The sequence below is a fragment of the Exophiala dermatitidis genome, assembly GCF_000230625.1.
Source record: "Exophiala dermatitidis NIH/UT8656 unplaced genomic scaffold supercont1.3, whole genome shotgun sequence".
NCBI lineage: Eukaryota > Fungi > Ascomycota > Eurotiomycetes > Chaetothyriales > Herpotrichiellaceae > Exophiala > Exophiala dermatitidis.
The window spans coordinates 1,932,052-1,950,549 of record NW_008751648.1 but is presented as its reverse complement, the minus strand read 5'-3'; the positions used below and the strand labels follow the sequence as shown (position 1 = coordinate 1,950,549).

The 18,498-nt window shown below is 52.4% G+C and overlaps 8 protein-coding genes across 8 annotated transcripts in view; 4 read left to right on the top strand and 4 right to left on the bottom strand.

The window, feature by feature from the left end:
- The first annotated feature begins 115 nt into the window (after positions 1 to 115).
- Positions 116 to 2,861, top strand: HMPREF1120_03686 (mannosyl-oligosaccharide alpha-1,2-mannosidase). The gene has a single exon (XM_009157767.1). It carries the CDS (start codon positions 525 to 527, stop codon positions 2,241 to 2,243), a length of 1,719 nt encoding a protein of 572 aa, XP_009156015.1. The 5' UTR covers positions 116 to 524; the 3' UTR covers positions 2,244 to 2,861.
- Positions 2,862 to 3,121: 260 nt separating this feature from the next.
- Positions 3,122 to 4,341, bottom strand: HMPREF1120_03685 (delta-aminolevulinic acid dehydratase; the record flags this gene model as incomplete). The annotated part of the gene is made up of 2 exons (XM_009157766.1): positions 3,122 to 4,030; positions 4,108 to 4,341. 2 exons carry the CDS (start codon positions 4,339 to 4,341, stop codon positions 3,122 to 3,124), a joined length of 1,143 nt encoding a protein of 380 aa, XP_009156014.1.
- A 797-nt stretch (positions 4,342 to 5,138) lies between these two features.
- HMPREF1120_03684 (uncharacterized protein) lies at positions 5,139 to 6,240 on the bottom strand (the record flags this gene model as incomplete). Its single annotated transcript, XM_009157765.1, has 3 exons — positions 5,139 to 5,233; positions 5,289 to 5,498; positions 5,550 to 6,240. 3 exons carry the CDS (start codon positions 6,238 to 6,240, stop codon positions 5,139 to 5,141), a joined length of 996 nt encoding a protein of 331 aa, XP_009156013.1.
- A 1,221-nt stretch (positions 6,241 to 7,461) lies between these two features.
- Positions 7,462 to 8,559, top strand: HMPREF1120_03683 (uncharacterized protein; the record flags this gene model as incomplete). The annotated part of the gene is made up of 3 exons (XM_009157764.1): positions 7,462 to 7,546; positions 8,088 to 8,244; positions 8,304 to 8,559. The coding sequence occupies 3 exons, from the start codon at positions 7,462 to 7,464 to the stop codon at positions 8,557 to 8,559; spliced, it is 498 nt and encodes a 165-aa protein (XP_009156012.1).
- A 709-nt stretch (positions 8,560 to 9,268) lies between these two features.
- On the top strand, positions 9,269 to 13,641 carry HMPREF1120_03682 (uncharacterized protein). Its single transcript, XM_009157763.1, has one exon. The coding sequence runs from the start codon at positions 9,370 to 9,372 to the stop codon at positions 13,402 to 13,404; it is 4,035 nt and encodes a 1,344-aa protein (XP_009156011.1). The 5' UTR covers positions 9,269 to 9,369; the 3' UTR covers positions 13,405 to 13,641.
- HMPREF1120_03681 (uncharacterized protein) lies at positions 13,530 to 15,431 on the bottom strand. The gene has a single exon (XM_009157762.1). It carries the CDS (start codon positions 15,040 to 15,042, stop codon positions 13,963 to 13,965), a length of 1,080 nt encoding a protein of 359 aa, XP_009156010.1. The 5' UTR covers positions 15,043 to 15,431; the 3' UTR covers positions 13,530 to 13,962.
- A 131-nt stretch (positions 15,432 to 15,562) lies between these two features.
- On the top strand, positions 15,563 to 17,150 carry HMPREF1120_03680 (uncharacterized protein; the record flags this gene model as incomplete). The annotated part of the gene is made up of 5 exons (XM_009157761.1): positions 15,563 to 16,222; positions 16,374 to 16,560; positions 16,621 to 16,721; positions 16,805 to 16,905; positions 16,968 to 17,150. Exons 1-5 carry the CDS (start codon positions 15,943 to 15,945, stop codon positions 17,148 to 17,150), a joined length of 852 nt encoding a protein of 283 aa, XP_009156009.1. The 5' UTR covers positions 15,563 to 15,942.
- Positions 17,151 to 17,231: 81 nt separating this feature from the next.
- The window catches only part of HMPREF1120_03679 (uncharacterized protein), a gene marked incomplete at both ends in the record, with an annotated part of 1,386 nt that continues 119 nt past the window's right edge, over positions 17,232 to 18,498 (bottom strand). The window contains one exon of the mRNA XM_009157760.1: positions 17,232 to 18,425. Within this exon, the coding sequence (XP_009156008.1) occupies positions 17,232 to 18,425 (1,194 nt within the window). The remainder of the gene's footprint in view (positions 18,426 to 18,498) is intronic.

The following is an 18,498-nucleotide window of genomic DNA, read 5'->3' as shown; positions in this document are numbered from 1 at the left end:
GATTGAAAGCTTGGCATGATCCTAGCATGGCTTGGCAACGTCTATGGGGCCAATGGGGTTCAACTAGTGACCGATCGCTCCGCCACTTCTCGCTTCTCGACTTCCTTCAAGTTCCCCTTTCCAATCCCATGGACATTCCAGCAAATGGACTTTTGCATGCCATTCTCCCCGGCTTTGCAGAACTGATGTGTGTCAACCTTCCTGCTGTGCAGTAGCGACCTTGACGGAGTATCCGATGTAGCTATCAACCCCCAATATCAATACCACCTTCGCTTGGTGGCTTGCGCCTTTGGTCCTTGCCCTGTCTCTCGTTTCCTTTTCTGACCAAATTGGCCCCTTCATTCTTCTGTCCTCGATAGCCCCCTTTGTGTCCAGTCTTCGCGTTTCAGTCGACTCCTGGCATGCCTTGATCTACCATCACGGTTGCTGCATGTTTCCCGCTTCCTACGATGAGATGATTTTTGTTCTTTTGTCTCTTTCCTAGGGGCTACTTTGCCTTCTATTTCACCGTTTGCGTTTTTGTCATGGCGTGGTTCCATGCTCGTGGTCCACGTAAGAAAAACGTGAAGACTCTGGTGATCCTGTTTGTCTTCGTTGTCCTTCTCACATTTTTTACATCCAGAACCTCAAAACCGACCAGGATCCAGCACAAGTTCCGGCGGAAGTCTTTGGTACAGACGGCCCGCCAAGATGCCGTCAAGCGCGAATTTCTCCATGCTTGGACGGCCTACAAGGACCATGCGTGGATGGCAGATGGGTTGATGCCCTTATCTGGAAGTCGGAAACAGCAGTTCTGCGGCTGGTCGGCCACACTCGTTGATTCTCTCGACACCCTCTATCTCATGGAGCTCGATGCGGAATTTGAAGAAGCAGTGAACGCCACACTTACGATCGACTTTACCGCCGGTGACTGCATGGTCAACCTCTTCGAGTCCACTATTCGCTACTTAGGTGGACTAATGGCGGCATATGATCTCAGCAACGATGCGAGACTATTGCCACAGTTGGTCCAGCTCGGCAATATGCTACATTCGGCTTTCCGGACCCCAAATGGCATGCCTTGTACACATTGCCAACTGGGCGGTAAGGGGCCACCACTGATGGCCTCGAGCAGTGCACCTTTGGCCGACGTCGGGAGCTTGTACCTGGAGTTTGCGAGACTGTCTCAAATCACGGGAGACGACAAGTATATGAAGACGGTCAATCTCCTCAGCCATGGTTTCGCTCGGGCGCAAAACCGTTCCAGCATAGCAGGATTGTGGCCGGAGATTGTGATCCCTCTGTCAACAGACGGGCCCAATGCCGACTTTTCCAGAGCAAGCTACCGTTACTCGCTCGGTGCTTTGTCGGATTCTGCGTATGAATATCTGGTCAAGACTCATCTGCTATTAGGCAAGAAGACCAAGATCTACGAGTCCATGTGGAAGGCCGCGTCGAAGCAGATCAAGCGCCACTTGCTGTTCCGAGCGTTCATCCCTCATGGCAATGAAACCGATGCCATCTTTGCCGGCATTGCCACAAGAAGACCCGACACCAATCAAACCATGCTCGAGACGCGCACGGAACATCTGGCCTGTTTTGCAGGAGGCATGTTCGCCATGGCGTCTCGCATTTTCAACAGTCCCCACGACTTATACATCGGGCAGCAAATCACCAACGGGTGCGTCTGGGCTTACCGCAACAGTCCGACGGGCATCATGCCCGAAGCCTTCACGGCGCTCCCATGCTCAAATACAGACGACTTCGACGACACGCAGCAGTGTGGCTGGAACGAGTCGTACTGGGACCAAGAAAGCCGCCGTCCCGAGCACTGTCTACAAGGGGACTGTGAGAAGTTCCGTTTTCCTCCAGGGTTTCTACAGGTGTCGGACGCCTCATACAAGTTACGCCCCGAAGCGATCGAATCGGTCTTCATCATGTGGCGCATGACCGGGGACGAGTACTGGCGCGATGTCGGCTGGTCCATGTTCGAGTCCATCGTCCAACACACCCGTTCCGCATTCGGCCATGCCGCTCTGTTGAGTACAATGGAGGTATTCGACCAAGACCGCTACGACAGAGGTCTGATGGTCAGGAAAGTCTTGGCTAGAAGACAGGATGATATGGAGAGTTTCTGGTTCGCCGAAACCCTAAAATATTTCTACCTTTTGTTCAGCGAGCCCTCTCTGCTCAGTCTTGACGACTGGGTTTTGAATACCGAAGCACATCCGTTTCGACTGTCGCCGGAAACAAGAGGGTTTTGATGGATGAAGTTACGAGTACTTGAGCAAATAAAAGCCTGTCGACCCTTCTCTCGTCTCCTATCTTACCGCAACAGAAGCATTTATATGAACAAACTTGATTAACAGCAACAATCATGCAGTGGTATCCTTAAGTCGGCGGGAAAAAGAGGCCAGAGAAGAGGACTTGGACTCCTACCCCCTTCAGGTTGTGGCAGGCAGAAATAAATACAGTTAACTGTACTCCAGCTGTACAGTACCTCAGTATCTAAGGTACTGCACTGCATGTCGACTCGGCCGAAACCCAAATCAAGCTTAACATGCAGTGCCCACCTGCAGTGTGCCAGTAGGTGAATATGCCGATTGAATATCACGACAAGTAAAAGTAAACACATTTAAAGGTCTAAAGAGATGGAGGGGAAAAATAAGGGAAAACAAATCCAAATCTTTCGACCTCCCTGTTCTCGTTTCAGTTCAGTCCGATTCATTTTGACCGCTTGTTACCGGTGATGGAAGACAGACGTGGAATCTACCGTTATTTTAGCTTCGACGGCGCCCGTCCCAACTTTGGTGCGGACAGTAAGTACCTTACACCGTGTTGCTGTCTGTCTCTTGCTCTGCGTGGAAGGAACTCAGGTTGGCATCGTGGGGATTCCAGTCCCATGGAAAACATAACATACGGCAACGACCGACGGCACATTTTCCCCATTCATTGCCTTGACTCTCTTTTGCCAGCCCCGTAGTGCAAATCAATAGCTACTGGCAAAACTCATTTGGTCGCCACGGGCCCAAAAAGACCTGTACTCCTCCGAATCACAGAAAAGGAACTCCATTACGCCCTTGCATGATCACATTGCAATCCAGCTGAAACAAAAACCAGCTCATTTCAGATCCATCGCCTCTTACGCACTCAACCAGTCCAAAAACTCTGGGGTGAAGTAACTTACGATGATACCAGCGCCGGCACGGAGAATGCCCTCTGTGCTCTCGAAAGCCATGGTCTTGAGATCAAAGACGCCGGCCTTGGCACCGGCGTGGATCATGGCATACTCGCCGCTGACCTGGTACGCGGCGATGGGCATGTCCTTTGCAATCTCCTTTGCATCCGAAATAATGTCGAGATACGACGAGGCGGGCTTGACCATGATGATGTCGGCGCCTTCGGAGACGTCTCGGGCAATGGCGCGTCTGGCCAGGCCTCGCCCGCCGGGAGGGAGCTGGTAGCACTTGCGGTCGCCGAAGGACGGACACGAGCCCGCGGCGTCCCGGAACGGACCGTACAGGCAGCCGGAGAATTTGGCGGCGTAGCTCATCAGGTTGACCTGGTGCGCCAGTCCGTCTTCAATCAGCTTCAGCTTGATCGCCCGTATCCGCCCGTCATTCATGTCCGAGGGTGCCACGCAGTGCGCACCGGCGTGGGCATATGCCAGTGCCACGTCCGAGATGCGTTCCACCGACATTGCGTTGTTCAGGCTCCCGTCCTCGCGCAGAATGCCACAGTGGCCGTGTGACGTGTATTCGCAGAGACAGACGTCGGCGACGATGAACAGCTGCGGGAAGTGTCGACGGATCAACTGGATTCCCTGAATCACCGGCCCCTCTGGGTCGTCGGCGGCCGTGCCGAGGGCGTCTTTGGCGGTTGGGGCTAGCGGTACACCAAAGAGAATGACTGATCGTAGACCTTTTTGGACCAAAGGTGTAAGGAACGGGACTAGCTTGTTCAGGCCCAGACGGTTCTGGTTTGGTAGAGATGGGATCGGTGTCATTTCGTTCGGGTTGTCGGTGATGAAAAGAGGGTAGATCAGCATTGACTGCAAGAGAGGTGATTGTGTTAGCAATTTGAGACGAGAATAACTGCGGCCATGCGGATTTATCAAGCCACACATACCTTTGTTAATTGTCTTTCTGCCTGCCACGCTCTTGACAATGGGTGGCTGTATCCGGCATGAAGCTGGCTGGAAATGTCTCCTGCAATGCTTACGCTCGTTGCAGCAGTCGAGGTGTACGACCGGGCCTGCGACGGCCGAGATATCGTGGACTGGTTGTCATTGCTGCTCGTGCTCTCTCGAGCATTGGGCTGGTCTCGAAAGGCGAGGTCCTGCACAAGGGAGGAAAAGGACATGGCGGCTGCGAGCGCAAGAGGGCGAGGGTGAGTTCAGCAACGAAGTACTAGTATCCAGACGGTTCGAGGCTGGGTGTCACAGCTGCAGCAGTACAGTGGAAGCTGAAGAGACTGGCTGGAGAGGCTCAGTCAAGAGCAAGGGAACGTCGGCAGAGGTGCTGGGGCGGTGGAGGATGTTTTGCGACAGAGCGAGGTAGGTAGACAAATACATATAGTATGGAGGATCTGAAACGTCAAAAGGGCGGCGAAATCTTCGAGTCGCAGCCCCAGTTCCAGTTCAGACCAGTCGGGGCTGTTCTAACACGGAGAAGTCGGCAACAGCGCTGAGGGCACAATTTGAAGGGCACTCACAGGCTGTCAGCAGCGTCAGCCGAAACCCCAAGAACACGACTCGACGGCTTTGCCCGCCACCGAACTCGGGCTGCCAGACTCGGCACCCGCTTATCTTCCGCAGCCCACGATTCGCCCACTGCAGTGCACGGCACCCGCCACTGCAACAATGATGGACCAACTTGAACAGAACAAATAATCTGCCCATCGGAAATGTTCCCGCGCTATATACCGGGTCGCTCGATCTACTGGTTAGAGAGCATTCAGACAAGGTGCAGTGCTTCATGAGTTCGAAGAGAGCAATTTAGAAGCTCGACTTCTACAGTGGTTGTCGTCCAGTACTAGTATTCAGCCAAGATTGTCAACCGATGAACTTGCGCCGTGGTCCCAAGCTGCCCGCCATTTCCCATCCTTTACATCACCGGGCATCCATAACGCCAATGCAGAGTACTGGTCATCAGGCATTTCTATAGTTGGATATCATTGTTCAAGAGGCGAACCTCCTCGCCAGGCTTGAAAGCGGGAAGGCCGATATATGGGCAACCATCACACCGGAACGCATCTGCACCTTAGTTAGCAAACAATCTGCACAAGTTGAGGAGATGTAGACTCCTTACCTCCTAGACTGCAATTCCCACAGCTTCCAACTTTACCTTGCACCGTAAAGTCCACTTCGGCGAGATCGTCCGCTTGTAGTTTCAAGGTGTTGAGCGCATTGTCGGCCTTCTCTCGCCTTGCCCGATCTTCTGCTTCTAGTTTCTGTGCAAGCCCGCAGGTACAATCCTTACACGCTCGGCGCCGTTTCGCTTTAGGCTTGCACTCGGCGGCTAGATGGTGTCAGCGCCAATTCATGGAAAGGACGTGAAAAGTGGACTTACGAATCTTGATGGGTCGTTGTAGATCCTCCTCATCGAGCAAGGTGTCTTCGTCGATTAACTCATCGTCCGAATCATTGTCATTTGTCCCATCATCAAAACCGACGCCCGCAGGGACCGCCTCTAGAGTCTTTCGTTTGCCGTTGAGTGGGAGTGAAACGGAATCGCCGTTAGTCTCGGATCCGCCTGCGGCCTGCGCAGTCTTTTTCCTTCCCAACTTTAGAGGAACCGACTCCTGCCCTCCAAAATCGGGCTTCACAAATCCCACTCCTGGCTGGAAGGACAGCCCCGCCAGGATGGCTTCATTTCTCTCCACGCCATCGACATTGCCAAATTGTCCATCTTGACTTCGCAACTGCCCTCCGCTCTTCAGTGCTTTCACCAGAACAGCAAGCATATCTCGACTTAACAAGTTCTGACTTTCGCGGCGAGACCCATCGGCATCGGAAAGGATCATGACAAGGTCGTAGGTCGATTGAGGGAGCGACACAAGGCCGAGTGCTAGTCTATCCAGCATCTGCATATCTGTCATAGTTCTATCGTGCATTTCTAGCACAGCGGTCAATTTCTCTTGATGGGACGAGAGCGACGGTGGCGACAGGAGCAAGGTGCGTCGAGAGGATTGCGGGGTCTTTGTCTTTGCAGTCGGGACGACGAAGTCGTCGGAGAGATCCATGAGGACGAAAGGCGCCATGGTGACTCGCTGCTGAGGGAAGAGAGTGTCGTGCAGAGAGTCGTGTAAAAGTCGATACTATAACTCGCACGGCTGGATGCAAAAGGGTTGGAGAGAGGACCACTGGCGACCACTGGCACCCCGATACCATCCAAAAAGCGGGATTAGAAATCGGGACTCTGGTCTGTCCGCGAAAAGGCACAGGCAGGGCTTTCAACCAGGGCGCTAAGAAGTCGGAAATGGCACCACAGCACTACCCAGGTAATTTTCCGCTGTTGGAGTACTGCCAGTGGCCGCCGTGGTTCGCCCGACACTTCTCAGCTTTTGCTTAGTAGGCACTGGCAGTCAAGGCAACTTCTTTGTCAGCCACGTGGAGTGTTATCTGATTTCCCGAGATTGTAGAGAGTCGGTACTTGCAACTGGTCGCTGTGTGGTACCTGATGCTTTTGCATTCGTACTAAGTACCCGTAATACTGCTGCGCCAGCTAAGGCCTCAACGGAGTGACCCTGTGACCAGGGCTGCTCTGATGAGTCATTCCAGTGCAGCACAAGTTGGGCCTCTCACGTGACACCGACTTTCCGGCATACTCCGTCGTCAGGCCACTGCACCCATTCTACAACGCCCAAGTACCTCACAATATTCAAGAGGGCTTGATTAAATACTGTATATCTGTTCAGGAGGACCACGTGGTGGAAGGGATGGTAACGCCCAGTTTAATGGGCTACTGGACACCATATGGCTACCTACAATGTTGTAGGTATGCATGAATGCCAAATATCTAGATTCAATCATCCGTTGCAACTAGAACTTGGATCTAGGCTCTCAGTGAGCAGTGCAGATTTTCGATCAGACGTGTGATACCAGGTCAGAGGATAATAATAACAATAATAATAGCGTCGGTCCAGGGCAGTACCGAGACACATATCCACAAGGTTGTCCGCTGCCAACGCGCGCTACATGTGTAGTAGGCCAGTCATGCCTACGCATCGCATATGCCGCATCAGGTCACGGTGTATTCAAGATATCACTCAGCGTGCCTGCACTCCTGGGCTGATCAGATCAGAGTGTTTCAGTTTGATATCCGGTCTTGTTGGTACCTGAATCGGAGGCCTTTATCGGCGCAAGAGTGGAGCAGGGCATAGTACGAAGCCCCTCCATAGTAGCGCTGGTTGGCCAATGATATCACTAGCCCTTAATGACAGCCACTAGTAATGCAGCACCAAAAATCCGGGGAAGGCGCGATGACGATTGGCAGGAAGGCGCCAGAAGGGCAGGGCGCAGGTCATGCGAGCAACGCAGATGGAGAGACTGACTTCTGTATCCGGCGTGAGGCTGCACACCATCTGGCCTCTTCGCTCGCCTTCTTCCCCCAATGAGAACTTTCTGTGCTATGCCACATACTTCCGGCTTTTATCTCCCTGACCACTCCCTTGTCTTCCCTTGTCTTGCAGATTACTTCCAATTCAGAAGCAACAACTCAATCACAACCACAACTCACTCTCTCACAACAACCTAACATCACCATCTCCCACACAGCAGCCTCTCATACGAGCCGCGGATCATCACATTGCAGATCCATCACGAGGTGAGTCTGCTCAGCACGTTTCCCATTCCTCCCACTATCGACAAGCAGGGGTCTGAGCTTCTTCGCTCTTCCTGCAACTCCAAGGGTCGCGTGTCCTATTGCGACTTCAGCTTCACTTTACTGACGCTTACTTCCTTTCAGCAATAACCAACAACCTGCACTGGACCCTTCAACCATCTCAAACTCTCTTCGAGCCACTTGTTTCTCACAGCACTTCTACTACGACACATCAGTAAGGCCTTCCGGAGATCCCGCTGGCGATCATTGCTAACCTTCCATCAGTGACTCGCACCAGCAAAGGAAACGACCGCAACCACAGCGCTCTTGCTGACGGTACTGCCACTGCCGAAGACCGTGTCCCTCGTTTCTTTGCCAAACATGGCCACGCCGATGCCGACCCTACCAGTGTTAAGAAGCAAGGCCATGGTAAAGGAAACTGGTATGACCTCACTACACTTCTTTGATGGGCATCTGAACGTCTGCTTACAACGACGACAGGGGCCGCGAGGGCGAAGAAGTCGAAGACTATGGCTACACATTCACCAACGCACGACGCCGATCCAACAGCAGCACTCATGCTCTAGGCGACTTCAAGACAAAGTTTGAAACCCGTGATACCGAGCCCGTTTTCGAGGAAGGGCTGCACGGACCAACAGAGGACGACATTGAGAAAGCCTCCAGCCTTTCCAAGGAGGAGAGCACTGATTCCAGCACCAATGCCGGAAGCATTGACGAGGAAGACAAGAAGATGTAATACTACCACACACACACAATCATTCCTGGAGATGACTGGTCAGTCTGTCGGTGGCCAGATCATGCTCATATATGGCGCTCGGGATGGTGCTCTATCACGACTCCCATGATACAACAACCACTACCTTTCTCTCGGCTCGAAAGTAACGGCAAGCCGAGGGAGGCTTGAATCATATGATTTCAAGCATTATGTACTGAATAGCGGGAATCGCTGCAATTGTTGCAAACGGATACTTTTCCCTGATCCCGTACAGGTGCATAATCATTGCGACGTAGGTCACTCCTGGACTCAGCTACCGGTGCAGTGTTGCATCAATGGCTCAAGCTGGTGATCCTCCTTGACAGCCGATACGACAGTGAATTAAGGGTGATCCGAGCCTCTTCACTGTCATGTACAATTATGCGTCATTGTGTCGTAGAAATACTAGCAGGCCGCTGGTCTCGTAAGTGACGGTTCTACTCCTCATGCAAATTTATAACACAGAAGTGAGAGGCTTGCTGTAAATTCAATCAGTACCAGGTATGAGAGGCGCAGTAGTACTTAGTTCAGTCAAGTTGGTTAAAAGTCGACCTTACCAATGGCTACCTAGGTAGTACTGAGTACTTGGGTAACTTGAGCGGCAGTGAGTCTCCCCGGGCTGCAGTCTTGGCAGACGCGAAAGTCGCAGGCCAGCGCAGTCCCAATCGGGGTTTACAACGGCCATAACAATCATACCTCCATCATCAATGGGTATACAATAATTCTCACCCGGACTTCACTTCATCACAATTGTACCCTTCCCGCTTCAACCAGGCGTTGCAGGCGCCTCCGATGCGCACGATGTTCTCCCCAGAGGCTTCGCGTCCACAATCGTTGCGGCCTAAGCGAACTCGACAGGCAGCAGGACAGGACGATTCAGTCAAGCTACCCCAAGCGAAGCGAAAACGGTCGGCTCTTCGAAAAGATACCTTCGAACCCTTGACCGAAGCAAGCATAAACGAAGTCGCAGGGCGTGAAACCAATAATGAAAAAGGCAACGAAAATACGACGCAGGCATCGACAGTGAGAGATCTTGCCCTGAGAGGCGGAAAGAAACACGAGAAAAGAGCCACGGGTTCGAGCAATGCGGCCCTGATCTTGTCCAACAACGAATTCTACACTGTCGCTCAACTGCCTGCGCTCCCTGACCAGATAAGGAACCGCCCCAACTTACCGTACTCCTGTGTGCTCTCTCCCGAATATGGCTACGCGTTAGCTCTTACCCATACCGATGCCATCATCTGGCCCTACCATTCAAGCGCGTCTACTCCGTCATCTAGGGATGTCGTCACCTTCAAACTGCCTTTCCCGCCGGCTTCGGTCGACGACCCTCTGCCACTGGCAACCTTCACCGCCCGAGCTGCGAGCGGAGAACCAGGGATTGTCGCCGTTTCGGCGAAACTGGGAAAAGTCGTGTATTGGGAGACTATTTCGAGCGCGACGTCGCTACTGCCCGGTCAGGCTTCCAGTGTACAAGGCTCGATACCAGGGATGCAGAGCAATGAGGCAGTCGAGGAAATAGTCAATGCGGAGCCCTCTGGCTTCATACTCACATTACGACATGGCCGGGCTGCTCATTTGACCATTCGTGACCAGATGGGAAGACCAGGGATCGGAGTCCAGTTTCTGCGGAAACCCACAAATGGTGCAGCGGGCTTATTCGGAAGTATTCGACATGTTTTCGGTGGTGACAGGAGAAAAGGGACGCCCATTGTTAAAGCTGGAGGTTCGAGAAAGGGGCAGCGAGACATTATAATCGCCACTCGAGACGCTGAATTGGAACTCTGGAGCACCACATTGAGCTCGGGGAACACACTTGAAGCCTCGTTCGGTTTCAAAGACGAGGTTGTTGAAGCACTCAGAGCATTCTCATCCGAAGACGGGCAACTGCAGTTTGAGATTTTGGATGTGGAACTTTCAGCAGGTCCAAGCACAACAGTGGCTCGACGAGAGTCTCATGGTGCCCCTATGATGGTCCTCGCCTCACTGTCGACTTCGGGGCAGACCAGATACTTTCTCATTGAAATGCTGGTCGACCAGGGAGCCAAGGTCAGAGTGGTGCACCCCATCACCTCCTACTCGTCACCAAATGCAAACCAGCAGACGTGGAGACCTCGTCTCTGTGTGGCTAGAACACATCCGGTGGCATTCGTCGTGTTCGAGACGGCCATTGTTGTGTTCTCGCTTGCGAAAATACGAGAGACGCCGTCTTCGCAACTCATGTTGGAGCGCCACGCACTTCCCGAACCGTTTCAAGATGCAATTCGGTTCCAGGATGATGCGCTTTACAAGGTCTTGGGCTTCGCCCTCGAGTCAGCAGAAAAACACACATCCATCGTGTTTGGAGTCCAAGGTTTTGGTGTGGTCAAATTGACCTACCATCCTCGCAACACTGACAATGAGATCGACGTTGACGAGGTTGAAGACCGGATCAGCGCAAAGAGTAAAATCGAACAAGCTGTGTTTTTCGGCAGTATGAAGCAGAATCCTTTGGACTTGAAAAGCGCCAGCCAGTCCCTGTCTGCCGAGGAAGTTGAAACAGCAGCCCTGGCTATCAGTTCCGAGATCCTGTCCTCGTCGTCCAAACATCTCCCAAAAAGTGCACCTTCCGTGGAGATGCAGATGCGTATCCGGGCCAAAGCTCTGGACGACTTGGCACAGCACTTATTACAATGCTACCCGTCCTTCATCTCGCGAAATGCCCGTTTTCAGTTGCTGCTGAACGCCGAGAAGCTGGCAGCCGCTCAAGCGATCTGGAAAGTCCAAGAAGACATTCAACGAAGATATCCCCAGGATGATAGGGAGATGTCATATCTTGAGTTTACTCTTCGAGCCTTGCACGAGAGCCGTCAGAAATATCCGGATCCAGCGAAAGGAGAGAAGGATCGAGTGCGACACTGGCTGGTCAACAGCGTCGAACACGTCGACCATTTAATGTCTGAACTCGGGGATTGCATTCGTGAGCTGGAACCCATGGATGTTACTGACCCTAGAGTTGTTGCCGATTACTTCACCGAAGCGGCAGATCTGTGGATAGCATCTTACAGTGCCGCCTTCAAATTCCGAGAAGATAACGCTCCTCACTATGGACTGGGTGATGAAGTGTTTAAAGACGGAGTGTTGATTGCCGGATTCCCTGTTGAGATACCTCACCCGTGGACGTCACGCCCGGAACCGTTACGTTTCGGCCAGCGCCTCATATACGACATTTGCAAGTTTTTGAACGAATGGTGGGAGTTCGGCCATGGAAGAGACAAAAAGAAGAAGATGCCCACGGATCTTGATGGCAAGCCCTATGAAGGACCAAGCAAAGAAGCCTTGGAACAACTGGCTGAACGACTTCCGGTCGAGGTGGAATTGTTCTCCCGACTTGTCAATGAAGAGTCTACACAGGCTGAGTGCCACTTGAAGGTGCTCGAAAAAGACCCCGAAATCCTAAGGGATGAAATCAAGGCCATCAGAAATGAAGAAATCGACCGACTATCTCAAGCACTACTGGTCATTTCCGCTTTCAACATGGAGGGGGCGATCTCTTTGAGCGAGAAGCTGCGATACTTCGGAATGCTGGTGAACCTGCATTACGATTACTACAAGAAGCTGACACGGGAGGTTGCCGCGGACCCTTCTCTCGAAGAAGAGAACCAACGCAAACTCACGGAAATGCAAAATAGAGCTGAGACGTACTTTGACCGATTCGGAAAAGGGTGGGCTCTTGCATACTTCCGCCGTCTCATCGAAGATGACGAATGCGGAACTCTCTTGAAGGCCGAAGACGACGAGAAGAAGATGCAGTTCCTTAGCTGGTTCTTCAAGCTCGCCGAAAAGTTGGGTCAGAAAGTCGGCAAGCTGAGCTGGATCCACGACATTGTCGGCAAAGGCGATTATTTGAGAGCGGAGAAGACACTCCAAGAGGTTGCAGCTGAGGAGATGGATGATGTCTGGAGCAAGAAGACGGAACTGTCCATTGCCAAATTGGCAGCTCTGGCAGCAGCCGAAGACAGCGAAACCATCAAAGTCAGTTCCGAACAGTACGACAACGAACTTGCGGTCATCAAGATCCAGGAACGGATATATTCGCACGTGACGGCAGTGGTTGGGCCGGCACTTGACGAGAAGGCAGCGGCCGACTTGGCCAATGAGAGTTTTGCCACACGTTGGATTGCGAAGTATCCAGCACTGAAGAGACAACTGAAGCAAGAACTCAAGTCTTTGTTGCGTCAAAATCCATTGTCGACAGAGGTCCTGGTCGATAGCCTGACGCTGATTGATCCCGTCGCTTGGCCTGGAGTTCCCGAAGAAGACCCCGAAGTACGCGGGCAGGAGTTCTTTTTGGCGTTGCAGGTGGTCGACCTCTCCAGCTTCTCGGCCGCCAAGAAAGACGACCTTCGAGCCCTGATCTGGAGACGAGCAATGATTCGCGACGACTGGTTGTTGCTCAACGAGACTAGTGGGAAGGACGACCAGCGAGTCCAGAGTGAGATGCAGCAGACCAGTCTGTTTCAAACCATCGAACAGGTTCTTCTGGCAGGGCAGACTGAAGGCAGCGATGTTCGTATCTTGTCGCCAACTGAAATCCTCGCGCGAGAAGCTTTCCCGAGCACGCTCCAGCAGAGATTCGCGGAGAATGAACTAGAGGGTCTCCGAAAAGACATGGACAAGGAGCAAGCAAAGCTGAAGAGTTATGTGGAAAAGGGTAGACTGGAGGATCATTTCGGAGGATTGGTCTCGTCGGCCGAGAGGGCGATCAGGGATATTCTGGACGCACGAGGCGAACAGATGGCGCAAGAGGTTATGCTGGCAAGCAATGGTCTGAGTAATGGGTTGTGATGTGTGGTTCTACTCCTGGAGGTCGGACCATTCGAGATAGTTGGGACCGACTTGATTTCATAACCTTGAACGGTTGCCATGACGAACGTGAGCATAGCAACTACAGTGGCTAGGTATAGACAATTGTAGTCGTACTAATTGTGGTCGTCATGGTCGGGTTGGATGTCTGGATCTGCGAGACTTGGAGCAGAAGTCTGAGGATTAGATACCTGACAATACAATCCTTGTTGGAGTCAAGCTCTGTCAGTTTCTCTTACGACTAGTGTAACGTAAGGTAGAGATGTGAGCATCCATGTATGTCTTTCTGCACAGTATGCGTAGGGTGTCTTATGGCTGGGAATCTAATCCCCTTAGGCATCACAACAAGTATACAGTGTACATTAGTGTATGTCCAGTCGAGCGTGCTCACCCGAGTATCAGAATGTTCAGTTAGGTAGGGTATGGTAGGGTACATATGTATGAATATATGTAGTGTAGTGAATTTCCCTCAATAGTATCATCCAACATTTCATCATTTATTTCGTGCATTGCAATCATTTCTCGTCAGCTGGCTGTTGCCTATTCTTGCGCCTGAAGTAAAAACAGTGATTCAATCTCATCTGTTGGAGGACTGGAACCGGAACCGGAACCGGAACCGGAATCGGAACCAGATTTGGATTCGGAAGACGAACTGGAAATGCTGTCACTGGCAGCAATGAAATTGATCCACGCAGCCAGCCTTCGACCGGCTTTGCCCACCATGTCATTCACCACAGTCACCGCGCCATCATAATAGTATTCGCCAACCGCGAGATCTTGGCCATGCACGTCTTTGGCGAGGACGTAGGAGCACACGTACGTGTTGGCTTCCGTGGCCCATTGGAGTGCACATTGGGTGGGGTCGTCGAGGTTTAGGCATTCATCTTCTTTGTTGTCGTTGTCGTTGTACAGTCGAAGAGCCCAGGACCAGGCGGCTAGCATTTCGTCGTCGTTTTGGACGATATTGGCGCTGTCACCGTTATTGTCGTCGTTGATATTGTCGTTGGCGTTGTCACGGCGGTTGTCGCTGTCCCTGTCGCTGGCACGGCCACAGCGGCTGACGCCGCCGTTGGCCTCCAAGCTAAGTTTATTCGGAATCAAAGTATCCCACACGCTATGCAAGTTGGTGGCTTTGCCCTCAAACAAAACAGCATAGTCGTTGCCGCCGCGGGCCTCGGCCTCAGTGTGCAGCGGTTGATGCACGTCGCCGAAGAAATGCATCATGAACCGTAGGCTTTGGCCGCGGTCGAAACGGGACAGGGAGTCGTTGGCGACGCGGAGAGTGTGGTTGGCGATGGCGGTTACTACGCATCCGCCTGATTCGTCTTGTCCACAGTCTCGCGTCATGTTGATCCCGCAGTATCGTGGTGGGTCATCCCGGGCGTCAATGTAGTGCCAGGCAGCGGACCAGGCGAACTGAGGCATGTGCCGTACCTTGTCGGGAAACAAGGCTGCTTCGGAAATGTCCTGTCCGTTCAATAGGTGGTTTGTCATGATTGTCGCGGGCGTGCTGAAGTACATGCTGGCCAGGTAGGCGACTGTCCGGTGGCCTAGGCTGCCCCATGCTGAAGCGATGGATGGGAGAAGGACGAGAGTGAAAAGGAGGTTGATTGGGTGCATTGTGGGGGATATATTTGAGATGAGTTGAAAGGAGATGAGGTGATATGAGATGAGTTGTAGGGTAGGAGATGTAGATGTATAGTATATGATTCAGTGCTCGATGTTGATGAGCAGAGTTTGTCTAGAATATGGTTGTATTTTGACTTGGATTTGTCGTTGTTTACATCGTGGAACAGTCTAGGTCGCCAAAACGGTCAAGTGATGGTCAACAACAACACCAGTTGTATGGTTGGACTGTTGTCATGTGAAGATGGCAGGCAGAGAGATCATGGCTCCCTAGGCTCTCGTTGGCTGACCGGCGAGGGCATGTCTTTGGCACGAGGCTGCGGATATGATGGACTGGTTCAAGTTCAACTTGTTGCCGTTGCTGTTGACCTGAACGACACCGCACTCCGAGTTTGGACTACCTTAGTGTTTCAGATCGCGTCAGCCTGTCAGCACGCGTAAAGTGGCTTCTTGCCAAGAATTTCTCGACTTGTCGTTCGAGTCACCTGTACTTTTGTATACAACTAGGTACCACCTCACCTCAACCCAGACTTCCCCAGCGTTTGCTCTTCTGTACCCGGCCACAAGTCGAGAGACCCGACCTTCTAATCGGCTTACAAATGTCATGCAATGCTTCTAGTTCTTGCAGTTCCCTTCTCTATCACCGGTGAGACGTAAAGTGGACAAACATCAGGTCACCCACTATTTTATGCCCCTGCACTTGCCTTTTCCACAGGTCTTCCTTCTTGTAATTCGATAATACTCTGCCTGTTCTCCTTTTACGTTCCTATCTTTCTGTTCGATTCTAGAACCTCTGCAGCACTACCGTTCGTCTGTGGACCTGGAAATATCACAGTTTAAACTTTCACAACCCTCGTCGTGCCATATTCCAGAAGGTACAGCTCAACTGGCGTAATGGCGATTCTTAACAACGTGGAGATCACTGTTGCCAGTGACGGACAACCAGTCCGGGAATATCAGCCTCCTGCTGACGACAGAGAGGCGCTGAATGCTTGCAAGCTATTCCCTAACTCACCTACCGTCGTCAAGTACATTGAGGCCACGCCCGGAGCTCAGTTTCAAATTGAGTACCGCATGACAGGGCAAAAAACCTTCGGAGACTCGGAAGCAGACTCGCTGACTCTGCGAACTTTCATCGACGGCGGTTATGTGCCTTCACCCGTCAGGTTGAAGGGTAAAGGGCATTCCTGGAGTCGAATTCTAAAGGGAGCAGAGAAGGTTTCTGGTTCATAGACCATGTTGAGCCCGTTCTACTGGAGAGCCCTATCTAGAAGTGGATCTTCTCCCAGCCTAGACGGGGGATCTCTACTGACTCAGAAACCTAGCTGAGCCAGAGTTCGACGGCACCATGGCCGATATGCAGAAGAAGTATGGGCACGTGGGCACCATCAGAGTCGAGGTCACGCGTACGCGACAGGTCCCTGAAGGTGTAACAAGGTCGCATTTGCCCCGCTTCGATAATGAAGTCCCGGAGAAGGTTCTGAAGGGACAGTCGGTTGACACTCGAGCGTGGTGAGTTCTTGTTATGTGCAATGGAGCAAGGCAAGAGTTCGTAATTTCAATTCTGTCCAGCCTAGGCCAGCCGAAGCCTTCAGAGGCCAAGCAACTCCATCATGGCGTGCTGGTCGACAAGGAGCCGTGTGCTGTGTTGATATTCCTCTACAGGAGCAAGAGTTCGTATCCAAAGTCCACAGGGATTACACCGCCGCTCGGAGTAGACTGACGGACCGACGGACCGACTGATTGACTCGTACAGAAGTGCTCCAGGCCCTCAGCGTGATTCCACGCTCTCCGACTCTTATCCCACTCGAGGAAAGAGACCCGGACACTCTCACAAGAGAAGAGGCGGTGGAGTTGGTTCGTAGGCAAAGGGTAAAGTTTCACAAGACTTCACGAAGTCCACTAACAACCAGGTGCAGGCCGAGGCGGAAGCTGCTAAAACGGTCCGGATCAAGAAGGAAAAGAGTGAGGAGGACCTGCGCAAATTCTCTGTTATAAAACGAGAGGCCACTGACGAAAGCGACGACGAGGTGGTTATGATTGCACCGCCAGAGCGCAAAAAGGCGTGCAAGGACCAAACGGTGATCGAGCTGTCAGACTAGGCAGGGTCAAAAAACGGGCAGCTTGACATTATGATGTTACATTTCATGAAGCTATGAGAGCTGCTCAATATGGCACTGAAGCTATGACCGCACGGCCCTTGCTATCAGACGTCCAAACCAAGCTACATCGTCCCAGAGACCGTTGGGCTTTTCGGGCGGAGGTTCCACGGACGTGATAGACGCGACACTAGCAGCATCTTCGTCTTTTGCAGAAACAACCGGGGGTGCTGGGGCAGGGGAAGGAATGGCAGCCTCCAAGTCCGGAGGATGATGCTGGGAGGATTCAGGGAAATCTTCCAGACGCAAGAAGACATCCACAATGCCATCCATCCATCTTCCCAGGCGGTACTTTGAGATTTCCTGCCTCACGTCCTCTTCATCTTCACTATCAAACTGGCCCTCGAAATCCAGTAGTCCGTAGGGATCCTCATCTAGTTCGTCGGTGAATTCGCTTTCGATATGAGCTGCGATTTCGGCCTGAGTTTGGTCGTCCGCCCAGTCGGGAGCCGGTTCGTCCATCACTGGCGTGACGGGAGCCGGTGTCATGGCTAGTGATCTCCCACTTCTTCTCTGGCTGCTTCGCCGACTGATGCTCGGCGTGGCTCTCCCCGACCGTAGCGGCAGTCTATCTCTCTCTTCGACGGGTGTGTGTAACGAGGTCGAAGAGTCGCGTTTAAATATCCACGACTGGCCTTTACTTTCGCGCGAGCCTTCGGTTAATGTCAATCCTGTCTGGATCAGCCATGAGGGGTCTGACGTGTGGATGTTTAGGCCATGGTTTTGATGTTGTTGTTGTTGTTGTTTGTGTCCGAATCCTTCACTGGTCAATGCTCCTGACGGTGTACTTGTGCCTGGGTGAAGGTGATGGGGGTGATAGTTGTGTTGGTGGTCGCGGTAGTAGTGGTGACCTTGGTCACCATGATGATGTGCAGATGATGGTGGAACAGACAATGTGAGTCTTGTGTTGCTGTTGGCACTGGGATTGAGGTTGGGCTTGTGCTTTTGTCTCGTTCTTGAACTCGCTCTCGAATGCGTCGCCGAGTGGTTGGCGCTGCTGCTCAATATCCCTCCTGGAGAAGGCAAGCTTGCAATCTGGCTGATTGATGCCGTCGTGTGTAGTTCTGCCGTCGACGGGTCGAAGTAGGCGGAGTAGTCGGCTGGGTCGATTGGGTATTTTGGTGTCAGGGGTGCTAGAGATAAATGGTGCAGGTTCGGGTGGGAGCGGCGGCGGTGGGGGCCGGGTGCGAATGATGATGAGCGCGAGAGGGTTGGTGACTGTAGAAGAACAGTTATTTAGTTGGGACTGACTGCCAATGGTTTGATATAGGCGGAGGGTTAGGTGTAGGAG

Coding starts and splice junctions, on each gene's coding strand:
- HMPREF1120_03686 (XM_009157767.1), top strand. CDS start 525: ATGGCGTGGTTCCATGCTCGTGGTCCACGTAAGAAAAACGTGAAGACT.
- HMPREF1120_03682 (XM_009157763.1), top strand. CDS start 9,370: ATGCGCACGATGTTCTCCCCAGAGGCTTCGCGTCCACAATCGTTGCGG.
- HMPREF1120_03681 (XM_009157762.1), bottom strand. CDS start 15,042: ATGCACCCAATCAACCTCCTTTTCACTCTCGTCCTTCTCCCATCCATC.